The sequence below is a fragment of the Rhamphochromis sp. 'chilingali' genome, assembly GCF_963969265.1.
Source record: "Rhamphochromis sp. 'chilingali' genome assembly, chromosome: 10".
Classification (NCBI taxonomy): Eukaryota; Metazoa; Chordata; class Actinopteri; order Cichliformes; family Cichlidae; genus Rhamphochromis; species Rhamphochromis sp. 'chilingali'.
Genome location: NC_137937.1, coordinates 33,625,805 through 33,641,381, shown reverse-complemented (window position 1 = coordinate 33,641,381; position 15,577 = coordinate 33,625,805). Strand labels below are relative to the sequence as shown.

Here is a 15,577-nt window from a genome sequence, read left to right as displayed (position 1 = left end):
TTTCTTCTGACTTGGAAAGAAATTAAATGATCATTCGTTGAAGCCACAATAACGCTCAAAAAATCATTCTTTTCCATCACAAACAAAGTTAGACTTTGGTTAGAGTAAAATGCAACTAAAAAAATGTAAAAACAAAGATTTACTTTAATAATTAATCATTTTACATGAGTGAAACTCCACTTTATGCCAATGTAAATACATTTAACTACACAATCCTTGATTGTGTTTCTTAGCCTTTTGTGTGACACCCCTGCAATTGCCCCCATGGTGATCAATCTGTAGAGAAACAAAATGAGACAGAAAGACACACACCAGGCTGTCAGGAGGTTATTAATTTATACAGAGTGGCCTACTGTTCCCTCTCACTCCCAACTTTATTCAAGTGTTCAGCTGGAAAAAACTGGTTCTCCCCAGTTCGCTGTTTATTGCTTGTAGCCGCGTCACTTCAGTGTCTCACCACATGCCAAAACGTTCCCCTTTGATGGATGCTGTTCGCTTTGGATGTACCCATACACACCTGATTCACCCAGGCTATGGTGCGTGCACACACACACACACACATTCTCGTTTTGCTATCTTAGTGAGGACATCTAATTGACCATAACATAATTGGAACCCTGACACTAAAACCAAATTTTCAGTTTAAAAATGCCTTCAAGCTCGTGGGGACAGGCACTTTTGTCCTCATAAGTGACTGTTGGTCCCCACAAGTATAGTAACGTTCCAATTTATGGTCCCCACAAAGATGTCTAAACAGGCACACACACACACACAGAGCTCACCTTTTTTGTGCAGCTACTTGAACATAAAATCTGAGTCACTTATTCTCCAAAAACACTGTTTGTTGTTCCACTTCTAAATGCATGAATATATGGAAACTCAAATGAAGTGTCCTATATTGCTAATCTCATATAATACTCCAGCATTTATTAGTATTTATTTTATAATGATTGTTCTTCAAGATGATCAGTGATATTTTCAGGTCAGAGCTTTTAATGTTGTGGCTAACCGGTATTGATGAAAGCATACATTTTCCCTTTTTTTTAAATGACCAATAGAATTACACTGAAACTATACTGAATTGGTGTCTAATGTCTTTTAAACATAACCTTGTTAGGTCAAATCATCCACTCGGGTTTTGTTCTGGTATTCTTAAGTTTCCTAGGAGGCTAATTGCTTTGTGGTGAGCCTGTTGAGGCTTGAAATTTGCCTCTTCCGTGTAGTTCACCAGTCATCTGTTGTACACAAGCACTTCATTTTAATGATTATCTGATGTTTCCTGTTGCACTGGTAGTGGGAGAAAAATTTCCCTTAGGGTAAGGCTTTGGAAAGGCAGCGATGAAGAAAGGTTTCAGCTGATGAATGAGTCAACCTACTTTTAATTCCTGTGTGAAAACTTAAAGTCAAGAAATTGAGGTTAAATTTGTTGGAGCATTAAAAAGAGCCCAAGAGCGTCTTACAACTAAAGTCTGATGTTGTCAATTCTAATGAAGATGCAGTCACTTTGGAAAAGCTTCTTTTGTTTTAAACTTGATTCATTTGCATAAACACTGATAGGACATTTTTTTTAATTTTATATTGTCATTTTTGCAACATTACTTGGTATTGCTACAATTGAAATACATTAATAAAGTAGTTGGAGCTGTGTCACCTCGAACACTATTTAAGTAGATTACGTACAGTGGCTGTAGACTAGATTTTACTGGAAGTTGCTTATATCTTTTTCTTTCCTCCTTCCTTGTTGATGATTCTCAGAAGTTGTCTAATACAAAAGATTATCAGCTGAATCTGATACTGAAGCATGGATTACACACTTGTCTGTACTGTCCATTATTTGTTATTGCTAGAGCATGGTGTATTATATAAGAATGATATGAATCAGTTGTGAAGGAAGTAGAAGGCGGATTGAATTTCAAACCGAAAAAATTCCAAAGCTACTGGCTGTGTCAACACCAGGGATTTTAATTGTGAAAATAGCCTAAGGGAATAATGTGATCTTGTATAATAGAAACAGTATCAGGTCTGATACATCACCTAGACCTGCTATTAGAAGGTGGAGAAAGGAGAGGAGTAATGATAGCTACGGGGCCAACCTCATCGTATTGTCATTAGCCGTAGTGTGCCAAGAGAGATTTCCGGATGATTGCAGTTTCACTGTGATGCAATCTAACCCTGTGTTGCAGTCAAACTCAACTGGCTATATCTGGTGTGCTCAGGAAGAGTCTGTGACCAAAAAAGGAGTTTGTGTTGGAAAATGTAACAACATGTGTAAACACACCTGTTGCCCTATGTAGTTTGAATTATCACTGATAATAAATTACCAGCAGTCTAAATACTTTACATGTTGTCTAGGAGTTAATTTAACAATACCCTACACCAAGGGTGTCAAACATAAGGCCCAGGGGCCAGAATCAGCAGAGCAAACATTCCAGTCCGACTCATTGGAAATGCTGTGGAAAATGTAAAGGATTGCATAGATTTTGCACTTTTTACTATATTTTAATACATTTCACAGCTTAGAGTGGCTGGAGGGCCAATCTAGTGATCAAATAGCAAAATTTAAAAAAAAAAATAAAAAATTTCTGAAAATGTCATGTTTTTTAAACTACTCTGCCACAGAGGCTTATAGTGTTTACCAACACAGCAATGCTGTTGAACAACCTCTTTTTTTGGACATCAGGAACATCAACAACTAATAACATGCAGTCTTTCGGAAATTGCCCTTGGGTGAATGGCTTTCCTGCTTTGGCGATTGATTCACTAACTGCATAACTTCCATCAACAGCAGCATCAGTGTCCTTAATGGCTTTGTGGAAAAGTTCTTGTTTCTTCCTTTTGGTAGCTGCTCAGCTAGTTTTTTCCTGTCATTGATTATATTCCTTCAGTATGGCAAGTTACACATAAGGCAGCTCGCACTTTCACCAAACTGCAATGTCCATCTTTCTTGAAATATCCGGTCTTGGTCTGTCTGACATGTCTGATTTTGCTGCTGCCTACTTTGATGACATAGTCATTTTCAGTTCTACCTGGGAAGAACGCCTGCAACACCTGGAGAAGGTATTGGCGCGTCTTCAGTCTGCAGCATCGCCTGTAAATCCAGCTAAGTGTAACATTGCCAAGGCTGAAACTGAGTACCTTGGGTTTGTGATTGAAAATGGAGTGAGAAAACCTCAAGTCAATAAAGTCACCGCCATAGAATCCTGTCCCTTGCAAGAGACCAGAAAACAGCTGAGATCATTTTTGGGTATGGCAGGATTCTGTCACCGGTTTATCCATCATTACTCTGCCGGGGCAGCTCTGACAGCTCTGACTGGTTCCTGAAGTCCCAATAGGATCCACTGGATGGAGGAGGCTTTTCAGGACCTACGACAATCTCTGAATAAGATAAGATTTACTTTACCAAATTGACCATCCTTGCCGTAATGGTCTATTTGATTCACCTTTTGTTGTTTATTTTATTTATTTTTTATTTTCACTTGCTAGATACGGGACAGACTTGAATGAGGAAAAGAAAAGGGAGAAAGGAAGAGGGGGAAAAACAGCGGAGAAGAGGGAAAACAAAAAACCAACTAAATAAGCAGACAAAAAAAAAAAACATATATCAATCACCCGGATCACCTGTTGAGAAAGAAAAAAGAAAACAAGCAGAAGAAAACGAGAGTAATACAATAAACAACATCATGAGGATCTATGGGAATATGACAGTAAATACTAAATATTAAACATTATTGTGCAGCACGTAAGATCGACAGCGCACAGTGTGCTTTGAGGTAGGAGCCAAAAGGGGTGTAGTTTGTGTGTGTGATCACCTGTGTGTACACCTGTGAGCATGGACGCGCTTGTTTTTAAAAGGTTCCTTCATGTAATGATCTGCTAGAGGGTGTGGGGGGGCCACAGCCCCGTCCTCCAGGGCATGAAGCAGGTATGGAGGAGATCAAAACTCCAGACATCCAGAGGCCCCCAGAACACAACAGACCAAGGAAGACCAACAGAGGGGCAGCCGCGCCACTGTCCCAGAAAGAGCTGAGGAGAGTCCCAGATGAGGGCTCACTCAGCAGCCGTGGAGCAGAAGCCAGGGGGGGTTGCAGTGACGCGCCCGTGAGCTCCACCGGCAGCCAGCTGTGCCTGAGTGACCGAGCCCCAGGCCGAGAGGCCGAGGGCACCGCACCCCCGAAGTGGCCCGAGCAAGCCCCAGGCTCCAGGCCCCGACAAGCAGCCACCAAGGAGTGAGCTGGTGGGTACCTGGACGCCCATCCCCAGACACAAAGAACCACCAACTCATCGATGTCTGAGGGCGTTTGCCACCGGCAGGGGAAGTGGGGGGGGGGGGGGGGGGGTAGATAGGCAAAAAAAACCTCTTAATACTCCAAAGAAACACATGACAAGCAACAGGGTTGGGTAACGGGTGACAGACAGCCAATGTAGACAGTGCATCCGGGCCTGCAGCATAAGCGCTGGTCTCCTTGATCCACCGTCAGCATCGGAAGGGAATAAGCGTCGAAGGCGTTTGGAGGGGGAGGGGGGATGAGTGTACATCAGCATGTGTATATATATATGTCTCTGTGTGTGTGTGTGTATATATGTCCAGAGTTCAGCTGAGACAGTGTCCTTCGCCCTGCCAGGCTAAGTAAACAGTCTTCCAGTCAATCCAGGTGGCCTTGCATAGAACAGGGAGGAACAGTCTAAACACAGAGCCCAGTCTTGCACAGCCCTGATTTTGAGAGACATTTCACTCTTCAGACGAAGCCTCCGAGAGAAGTTTGTGAGCTGTTCTGTTACAGGGACCGCTTGGAGAACGTCATCCAGTGGCCTTCATCAGCCGCAAGCTGTTTCTGAGGGAAGTACGATACTCAACCATCGAGAAGGAGGCACTGGCCATTAAAATGGGCCCTGGACTCCTTTAGGTATTATCTTCTGGGACAGAAGTTCGTATTGGAAACAAACCACAATGGATAGAGAAGATGAAGGACACAAACGGAAGGATCACGCGATGGTACCTTGCGATCCAGCAATTCCGATTCACCATCAACCACATTCCCAACAAGCATAAATGCACTGCAGACTGTCTCTCTCGCAGTCCCAGTGAGACAAGAGGGGGAGTGTGTGATGGGCTGCAGTGACAGCCACACAGTGGTAATATCCACTAAGTATTAGTGTAGAGGCTTATACATAACACAACATTCACATTTTTTCTTTCTTTAAATATAGGATTTAATTCACAGGATAATAAATGACTGGTTTTGGTTTAGAATTAATTCACATACTCGCATAACACTGTATTCTAAAATATGTGTGCACGTTTTAGTTTATACTGTTATCAGAAATAACAAATATATTCAAAATAATCACTCCAGCTGTTAACACATTTTTTAAAAGAAAAGAAATTTTAAAAATTAGAAAGAATGAAGGCAGAAAGAGGCAAGAAAGCTGATTCAGCAGCCAAATGAAAGGCCAAAGACACAAACAACGTAAGACAACTGAACTGCATCATCCCATTTCCTGCAAATGTTTGTGAAGACAATGTTTGTTTCTGTCCTGATGCGTGGTTTTCAGAAGAGAGAACTGAAATTTTAGGGCGCAGGAGGAAACAGACAGAACAGAAAACGGTCAATAAGTCAAACCAAAAAAACCCACCTGGTAGAAGTTTGAGGCGCAGTACAGCGAGCTAAACGGACTCTATGAAAAAGACCAAAGAGAAGACAGGACTATACCTTATAAACACACTGAGTCAGTGGGGATGAGATGTAAGACACAACTTCTACAGTGGAGTGGGGAAACAGCCAAACTGCACATGCTAAACAGTATAAAGAAGACTCACACTAAACATAGCAGAGATAAAAAGGACAGTGGGACGCGTTGAGTAATAAAAGGATCAAAAACACATATTAAACAGATAAAACTACAGTTTTATGTGAAATTTAAACTGTTTTCAGCAAATCCATGCATGTCCTCACCCCCCACCCCTTCAATTCACCTTCCTTAACCCCTTACCCAACTGCAGATTGGATGGCAGTGAGCCTATCCCAGCTCACGCTGGGTGAGACATGACCTAACATGCATGTCTTTGGACTGTGAGAGGAAACTCCAGAGTGAAAGCCCCAGCTGAGCAAAAGGTTTAAAATCAGGATCCTCGAGATATAAACCAGCAAACCTGTCAGCTGCACTGCCTTTCACTTCCTATGTCAAAAAACATTCTAATGAAATCTAATATATTTTAGTGGAAGATACATGTCTGGTTATCAAGGATCATATCCTCAAACTCTGTTTGCCAAAGTTTGTCGTATCTCTGTGTGTTTCCCTTTGATTTCATCATAAAGGAAATGAAAAAGTAAAGTGAAACTGCCAACCAGCAGCATAATGCTCATTTGCTATAACTGCTACCTTTAATTGTATTTATTTATTGCTTAATTTAGTCTCTTCTTCTTGGCTAATGGTACTGACACACAGTCAGGATTTGTTTTTGTTTTTCTTGCTTTTTTTCCACCGTGATTTTCCAACAGTGTTCTTGTATGTCTCTGTATGATTGTTTATTTTTATTTTTTGGTTATCTGTCCCAGATCACACACGTCGATTCATTTTGTTAGTAAGAAGAACCAGTGAAAATTCCAGGCTTTTATCTTTAATTGTTTTCAAGTTATTCACGTTGCCCCAGATTTCAATGTGCTGGAAAATAGCCTGAAAGCGGGTCAGCTGACCATTTAAAAATCTATATCTTGAAAAGTATTTGCTACATGAAGCTAGAATTTCACAGCACTCATTATATGCTTCCAAACTTTGGACCATAAAACCATTATCTGTTCAACGCTGATATTACTGAACCCTTTGTTACTGTTTCAATAGCCTTTATTTACCTTCAATATGCTCAAATCATCTCCTTAAAAATTCTGTTTTTAAAATCATAAATCTGGAGTCAAATGTGCCTATTATAGCTGCAAAACTAGTCACACAATGAAAACTTTTATTTGGAGATCGTAGCATTTTTAAAGTTTATATGAAGCAACAGGATGTAAATATCATAAACAGTATATTTAAGTGGAGCCCTTCCCCTGCCAGGCACTGATAAATTACTCAGAGCTTTCAACTGTGACAACTATGCCTGACACACTCGGTCAATAAAAAGGCTCTAAGAGCATGTGGCAGCAGGGTGTGGTTTTGGCTCACCTGCAGAGGAAGCACCAGGAAAGTGGAGAAATAAACAACCCAACTAAACCACGTTAAACTGTATCTGACTGTATGTTGAGAATTCTTGGTATCAGCTTTGTAACATACCTAACACAAATAGCACCAGTTGCACTACACTTCCTATTTTCTTTCCTCAAAAAATATCAGCAAAACCCCACAGAGTGCTCAAATAAGTGAGAAAAAATAACAACTTTCAAACAAGTAAATGTTGGGTTTCATGTGACGAGCCATGCGCTTCATCGGCTTTCTGTACTTTCTGTTATTCCCGCTGTGACTCCACATGACTTACACTTTTAAGACGCTGATATTACTCAACCCTTTGATACTGTTTTAATACAGGGCCAACAAAGAGTTTACAGATGCCAATCTTACACCTTTATTTACCTTCAGTATGCTTAAATCACCTCCTTAAAAATTTTGTTTTTAAAGTCATAAATCTGGAGTCAAATGTAGTAACTAAAAAAAATATAAACGTACAGTTCTCAGTATTTTGTTGCTTGTTGATTCTGCTTTATGATTCAGCGGTATAGCTTCCTACTTTCAATATTGCATGTGAGGGTTTTCAGGCTGTTCAATGTAACTCTACTTCAAAAAACATTGTTTTCCCCTTAAAAATATAAATAACATAATTCAGTGATAGTTATAGTTTATTTATTGCTAGATACTAGGGGACCTTCAAACATGTCAGTGTAATCCCAGTATTTCATCACTGAAAGCACCGGAGCTCCACTCCTTGTTTGGCTCTAGAAATTCCCCAATAGGAGGAGACGAGGGAGCGTATAAAACTCCTGCCAGTCAGGTCAGTCAGACAACTGCTAACAAAGCTCACTGACACTGAACTGAACTACAGGTTTCAACAGGTAAGCTGACTCAATTTGTTGACAGTGTTAATGTGGAGCAGATTATAAGGAGGATCCTTTATAGAGTGTAGTTGTTTTTTGCTAAGGTTTCATTCATAGATTAAATTCACAAATTGGTGAAGCAAATGTCTATATTTCTTTAATGCATTATATAAAAATGTCATGTTTTTTTGGTTGAATAAGAAACAAAAATAAATAAAATAACTGATAAAAAGGTAGAAGACATATTTAGATAATGTGTGAGTGAATGAATGTGAGTATAATAGAAACTGTTTTTTGGGCTTTAGCAGATCTTAACTCAGTAAGAGATGGACTTCAAAATGAGCTACATGGCTGAGGAATGGAGCCTCAAGATGCCCAAGGGACTGGACTTGAAGGTTTTACATCATCCAGTGACAATGAAGAGTGTAGCCCACCTAATCATTGCCATGAACCGGTTAATGACCAGCACGTCAGGGTCAGTGCTGAGCACAGACTTCCAGGATGAAAACCTGCTGCCCATCAGGTTGAAGAGCTTTTTGGAAGGTAATCACACAGACAAGACTTCATTTAAATAGTGGAAAAACACTGAACTATTATATTATATACTATTATCTATGTCTTTTCTCTGATCTAACTAAAGCCTTTGGTTTAAAACAGCATAACAACACAGTATTCAACCATGAACGTCTGTTTTTTTTTCCTCCCCAGAGGAGAGTATACTAGAGAGGACAGGTCCACCACCTCAGTTCACCAGCAGGGGTGAGATTGAGTGCACTGTGACTGACAGCCAAAAGAGGAGCTTGGTTCTGGTCCAAAGCAGCATGGAGCTCCATGCAGTGATGCTGCAGGGAGGCAGTGATGACCGCAAAGGTAACTACATGTGACACTTAGACGTTTAAATAGTTGAAAATAGTTGAAAATCGTTCTCGATGCAGAATCATCTGTTTTACATCATCCGTGTTGTTAGAAACATGAAGTAGAAAAGAACTAAAATGCCATAAAGTAGAAAGGATAGGTAACTTGAATTTATTAAATTGATTCAATTGTGCCTCTAACATTTTCCTGCTTACGTACGCTGCCATGATTTATTAAAATGACCCTGTATCCATCACTCTCTCCACAGTGCACCTGAACATGTCGACGTACGCGCACCCTACACCCATCGCTGAGACCAGGCCTGTCGCTCTGGGCATCAAAGGCACAAACCTCTATCTGTCTTGTCATGAGGATGACGACAAGCCAACCCTCCACCTGGAGGTAAACTTCTTTCAGGACTCTCACATGAAAAGCACACCATTTGTTATAATCTATAAGACACTGCACACATGTAGATGAATTAATATTTGATATCAGGCCTAATTTTGTTGACTGAAACTCTCTGACATGGATGTTTGCTCTTCTCAGGAGGTGACGGATAAAAACAGTCTGACAAGGATAAGCGCTGAAAGCGACATGGTGCGATTTCTCTTCTATAAACGCGACACTGGGCTCAGCATCAGCTCTCTCATGTCTGTCCGCTGCCCCAACTGGTACATCAGCACAGCGCAGGACGACGACCAGGTGGTGGAAGTGTGTCAGGAGACCGCCCCACGCTACAGAAGCTTCAACATCCAGCGCCAGAGTTAAAACCCATTAAGGATTCCCAAGATGAATTTTGGAGCTCTATTTGCGCTCCAGTTTGACCTTCTTAAAGTATGTGCTAGGTACATAAATTGGAATGATTAATGATGTAAAGTTACATCACAAGGTAGCATCATTGTGCTCTCTGAGCATCTGGTGTGTATTTATGTATTTATGTATTTATTTTTATTTCCATTTTTATATCTTATGTCTTATTTTTCTTTAGAGTTGATTGAAAGGTATTTGATATGTGAGACTTAAACTTCACATCAGTCTTTTTATGTGTTTAAACTGTGTACTATAAAATTTTCATGCAATGAGAAGGCTGTAGATTTAAGATGGAATGACGTACTGTAATACTCTTGTCTAAAGTTGACAGATTGTTTTAAATCTTTTGTTCACCTTGTGTAAAAAAAAAAAAGCTCTAATAATATGTTTCTTGCAAAGATCTAAAATAAAAAAATCAATATTTTCACAACTTCTGCTCTGACATGATAACTGTTAAATAAGAGGAACTTCTCCTTGTACTATACCTGCTTTTATAAATGTCTAGTACTCCAAGTGTTTAAATAATTAACCCAAAACTGATATATTTTCACAAGTCTATACAAATCCTAATTTGAATTTGAATTTTAAAAAATAATTAATAAAGGAGTGCGTCACTAGAGGTGCGCAGCTGCATTTTAAATTAACTGAAGCCGGTAAAGAGAAGAGTGTTGGAGGCCCAAGTAGAGGGAGTTACAGTCGTCCAATCTGGATGTGATAAATGCGTGGATAATCTTTTCAAGGTCCTTTAAAGGAAGGAACGGCTTTGCTTTAGATATCTGACGCAACTGGCAGAAGCTGTTTTTTCCCACAGTGGAGAGCTGTTTCTCAAGTTTAAAAGAGCCATCCAGGAACACTCCGAGGTTTCTTACAGTGAGCGAGAGATGGCTAGCGAGAGGGCCAAGGGCATCAGCTAACTGGTCTAGCGGAGTGTGACTACCAAAGACTTCGATTTCAGTCTTATTCTCGTTCAATGTAAGAAAATTATGTGACAACCAAATTTTAACTTCATGCAAACAGTTGAACAGATGTTGCAAAGAAGCAGACACGTCAGATTTCAAAGGTGAATAAATCTGGATATCATCGGCATAACAGTGAAAGGAGATGTTGTATTTTTAAAAAATTAATCCCAACGGCAACATGTACAAAGAGAAAAGAGCGGGACTGAGCACGGACCCTTGAGGTCCCATAGCAGCAGAGAACGACCTCTCTGAGAGATAGGATTTAAACCAAGTTAAAACCGTACCTTTGAGACCAACATCATGTTCCAATCTTGATAGAAGAATGTTGTGGTTAACCGTGTTAAAAGCAGCAGTCAAGTCAAGTAAAACTAAAACCACGGAATAGAGGTTTAAAACCAGACTGAAACTTTTCATTAATACCATTTGCATCTAAGTTATAGATCTTAAATTCTGTGTTGGAATCTTAACAGTTTGTTTACAACCACAAATCTAATGCTCCTGTTGCTACTAGAACCTCTTTAGGTTTCTCTTCCTAAAATAAATAATTGCTGTTCTTCGCTGACACTTTTGTTAATTCTTCTTTTATTCCAGTTCTTTTCCTTTCATCTTGTCTCTCTGTTTTGTTTTCTGTCTGTATCTTAAGTTCATATGTCTTAGCCCTGGTCTCAGTCTTCAGTATTTCCAGTCTTATGATCTCTTGTCTCATGTGCTTTAGGTTTAGTTCTGCTTCTTTTGTCGCTTTATCTGTTTATCTGGTTAGTTTCAGTTATACTTCCACCTGCTGCCTTTTCCCTTGTTATCCTGTGTGTGCATATATTGTCTGAGTCTCCTCTGATCCTTTTGTCATGCTCTCCCTCAGAGCTGGATTCCTCTTGGTTTTGTGTTTCCCTAGAAAATGTATAATTCTGGTTTCCTTCTTTTTGATCTGCATTATTTTTTTTTTACCTTGTTTGAGCTCAGCATACTTTTAAGTTTAGTTCTAGTTTTTCTTCTGAGCGCTGCATTTCTGGGTGCAGCTACTGCCTGACACACAGCCGACTTCGACTGTTTTTTTATTTTGTCTTTCTGGGAAGCAGTTTGTAAGCCTGAAAATTACTATGAAAATAAACATTGTTATTTGTTATTTTTATAGATAATTGTAGCATTTTTATTCATGAGGAAATCCACTGACAAGGATTGAAATTATTTCAAACAAACGAAGCCTTATTGCCAGTGTTGGGGTTGAAGTAATGCAGCATGTTACTTGATTACTCCATAGAGAAAGTAATTTGTTACACTACTCATTACACTATTTTCTTTGAATGACTTAAAACCCATTTTCACATAATTACCAGTTAACAACATAAACCTTGGGCTACAATCCCACACATGGACACAAACCCTATCCTAATGAGGACAAACATCTTTGTATTAGTGTTTACTGTTGGGTTCATTCTTGAGAAGGAGAAGACAAATATGCTCAAAGCGCATTTTCTTCAATTTATTAAGCAGTTGAAGGTTAAGTAAAAAATCTTTATTATGTGTGATGAACAGGATACTAAGCCACAGTTCTTCTTACTTGGCTGTGATCCAGCGCTTCAGCTCATGCTTCTTCTTCTGCAGCTTTCTGGGCCTTATTTGGAAACACCGCTTCACCCATCACCATGGCAACCACCTCTTACCCTCCAGTCAGACCTGCATAGAGAGAAGAAGAGAAGGGGGGGGGGGGGGGGGGGGGCTTTTTCTTAACCTGAAATTTACAGCCTTGTCTTCTCTAACAGTGTCAGGCTAACGGTGTGTTCACACCGAACGCGATAGATGCGATAGGCCTCCACTAGTGAGGCAGCCCTCCCAATCGAAATTTCTCTCTTTGGGGCCTTTCTCTGTAATGTCTAATGTTGTCTGTGTGTAGCAATCTACTTCTAAAACTACTCTATAATACTTAACTGTGTGGTAAGTATAAAACATGTGTGTGATGTAATTATGACGTAGTTGTGAGACATATAATAATGAGGTATATTTGTATTAAAGATGACTAAATTCCAACATTACGTATGAACATAAAACACAAGGCAAATATGGAAACCAGCCCAAAGACACCTCAAAGCAATCGCAACAGTGATTGAACAGGTAGAAACAGAGCTGCTTTTATTACCTGTTGAAGTTCAGGGTCTGACTGCTGGGCTGGGGTTGGCATTTACTCAGCTTTAACATCACTCTGGGTTCTTGGCTATATTTGTGTTAGCATGCTGCCTGTGCAGATGCTAGCAAAGAGCCCAAGTTGTGGCTGTTTCTGTCCTGGATGAAGTTTGCACTTGAACGTTTCATTTTGTACAATAGAAATAAAGTTATACAAAGAAGTTATAGTTATACAATGAAAAACAGAAACTATTGCTGCACATGTTAACAACCCCATTCAACAACAAAATCCATTTTATAATAGGTAAATTGTGTTTACCCAGACCTCCTTCTTTCCAGCCACCTCCTCCAGCTTGTCTGGGGAAACACCAAGGTGGTCCCAGGCCAGCCGAGAGATGTAATCGCTCCAGCGTGTCCTGGCTCTGCCCTGGGCCTCCTGCTGGTGGGACATGCCCGGAACACCTCACCCAGGAGGCGCCCAGGAGGCATCTTTATCAGATGCCTGAACCACCTCAGCTGGCTCCGGTTCTACTGTGAGCCCCTCCCAGATGGCTGACCTTCTCACTCACTCTTTCTATCTCTCTCACTCTTCTCAATCTCTACGGCAGAGGCCAGCCACCCTTCACCTCCTGGCCACCACCCGACTCACAATGAACCCTAACCTCCTGCGGTGGTGGGCCTGCAGGAAGATGGGCCCATGTCCGTTTTTTGGGTGGTGCCCGGCCGGGTTTGGCCACCAGATGCTCACCCTCAGGGACCCTCCCCAGGTCTGGCTCCTGAGTGGAGCCCCGGTAACCCTATCCTGGGCAGGGTAAACTGTTCCCTCGGTGGTCTTCTAATAGGGGTCTTCTGAATGGCTCTTTGTGTCGTCCCCCACCCAGGACCAATTTGCCATGACAGACCCTACCAGGGCACAAAACATAGCCCCTGGGATCCCTGGGACACACAAACCCCTCCACCATGAGTAGGTAGCAATTTGCGTAGGAGGACCCAATTCCTTTCATCTTATTTCTCCTAGTTAACCATTGTTGCCTGGCCTGTAAGAAAATTGATGAGAAAAGTCTGCTTCCGCTGTGCTGCAGAGTTTTAAGGGCCATAAATAAAAACTCTGTCACCCAACACCTGTCCATATACCCAGCCAACAACAGTTGAGGTAATGTAAAGAGAGGAGAGTATACAACATGCCAGATAACAGACAACCTTGCCTAATACCTCTCCAGACAGGGAGATGTAAAGAGAGGAACTAGTTTAGGACATCCAAACCACAAATGTTGCAAGGTCTCCTCAGCTTGAAAAAAATACAAGCTTATAATCTTTGACTGTCTGCTCTACCACCTGTGGCTCAGGTGGTAGAGCAGATAGCCAGTCTGCTTGCCAAATATCCTTGGGAAGGTACTAACCCCAAGTTGCTCTCCAATGCAGCCATCAGAATATGAATATGTGTGAATGTTAGATAGAAACACTTAGACAGAAAGAGTATTTTAAAAAAAGTGCTGGTGTGAATGAGTCAAGTTGTGTAAATCACTTTGAGAGCTCAGTTAGCTTAGATATAAGAACCAGTCCATATTTACAGTGACTACGTCCCTTTAAAACCCAAACCATGAAATAACTGCCAGAAATCTTCATCTTTTGATAATGGAGTGTTTGTTGAACCCCAAGACAAAATATATATAAAAATATATCAAATTTTAATCTGCATATGAGTTTTAATTTGTATCACATTTGCTACATAACCCATATTTTTGCAATTTAGTCATTAAAAATGTTTCATGCAATTTAGATCATTTTTTGAGGGTAAAAAAAAGTCATGCTGATGATGTAGAAGTCTCAAAAACTCACAAAAACACATGTAGCAGATACGATACACTTGGCTTTAATTAAGCGCCATATGTCTGTTTGTGGTAACTCACCTGTGCGCTATCCTCAACTAGAGATCTAGGGCCCCCTGGATTTTTTTCATAGGGGTGGCCATGGGAGCCACTAAAAATATTGGGGTGGCATACCAAAGCCGAACCGTGCAGGGGCTCAGCGAATGGGAAGAGGTGATGGAAATTGTGAGTGACATACAAAGTGACACAATACGAATGAGAAAAATTGTATATGCAAGAATAAATAACAAATTATTGTTTCAACTCACTGTAAGATGTCTTCCTCTCTCTCTTGCGCCCACGTTTATTAAAAATATTATGAACATAGGACACGGGGGGTGGCGGCTAGTGAGTCTCTGCAAAACCCACACTAGGCACTTGCCAAACGAATCCAGGAAGGGCAGCCACCACTTCCTCCACCAACTTCCGTAGGACAGACAATGACTTAGGAACTGGCAGAACCGGCTGAAGACAGCAGCAGTTTTCCGCTGCTCTCCTGATCTCAGCACTGCCAGTTTTGTCAGGTCAGATGTTGCTAGGACTCTTTGCATGGTAACAAATGCTACAATTATTGATGCTAATAGAACCAAGCAAGCTAGACTGAATAAGAGGGTTGAAGAACAGGGGGTCTTCCCCCTGCTGGCATAAACCTCAGAGCAGAATCTTTTAACACATAACACTTTGGTTCAGAGTGGTAGAAGGATGAAATCCCTGAGATGTCCGTACCAGTCATCATTTCGATCCACATCTGTGGTTTGGGGTATAAGAAATGCTGAGCAGTCTGAAGACAAAAAGACCTAATGCAATTTTTTATGTCAATGAGTCGCTGTCCACCTTCCCACAGAGGTAACAAAAGTGCTTTGGTAAAAGTTGCCAAAAAAGGCAACCAGTCTCTTCTCTATTTCCTGCATCAGTGTATGTGAAGGCAGGAGCAGGAGCA

The 15,577-nt window shown here is 40.8% G+C and overlaps 1 protein-coding gene across 2 annotated transcripts; it reads left to right on the top strand.

Annotated features, from left to right (window-relative positions):
• The first annotated feature begins 8,005 nt into the window (after window positions 1-8,005).
• LOC308404493 (interleukin-1 beta-like) lies at window positions 8,006-10,091 on the top strand. 2 transcript variants are annotated; one of them, XM_080894565.1, is made up of 5 exons: window positions 8,006-8,042; window positions 8,330-8,567; window positions 8,733-8,894; window positions 9,148-9,281; window positions 9,429-10,091. In XM_080894565.1, the coding sequence occupies exons 2-5, from the start codon at window positions 8,351-8,353 to the stop codon at window positions 9,648-9,650; spliced, it is 735 nt and encodes a 244-aa protein (XP_080750691.1). In that variant the 5' UTR covers window positions 8,006-8,042; window positions 8,330-8,350; the 3' UTR covers window positions 9,651-10,091. The 2 variants fall into 2 exon arrangements, with proteins under 2 accessions (XP_080750691.1, XP_080750692.1); XM_080894566.1 differs by having other exon boundaries at window positions 8,007-8,042; window positions 8,333-8,567.
• The last annotated feature ends 5,486 nt before the right edge of the window (window positions 10,092-15,577 follow it).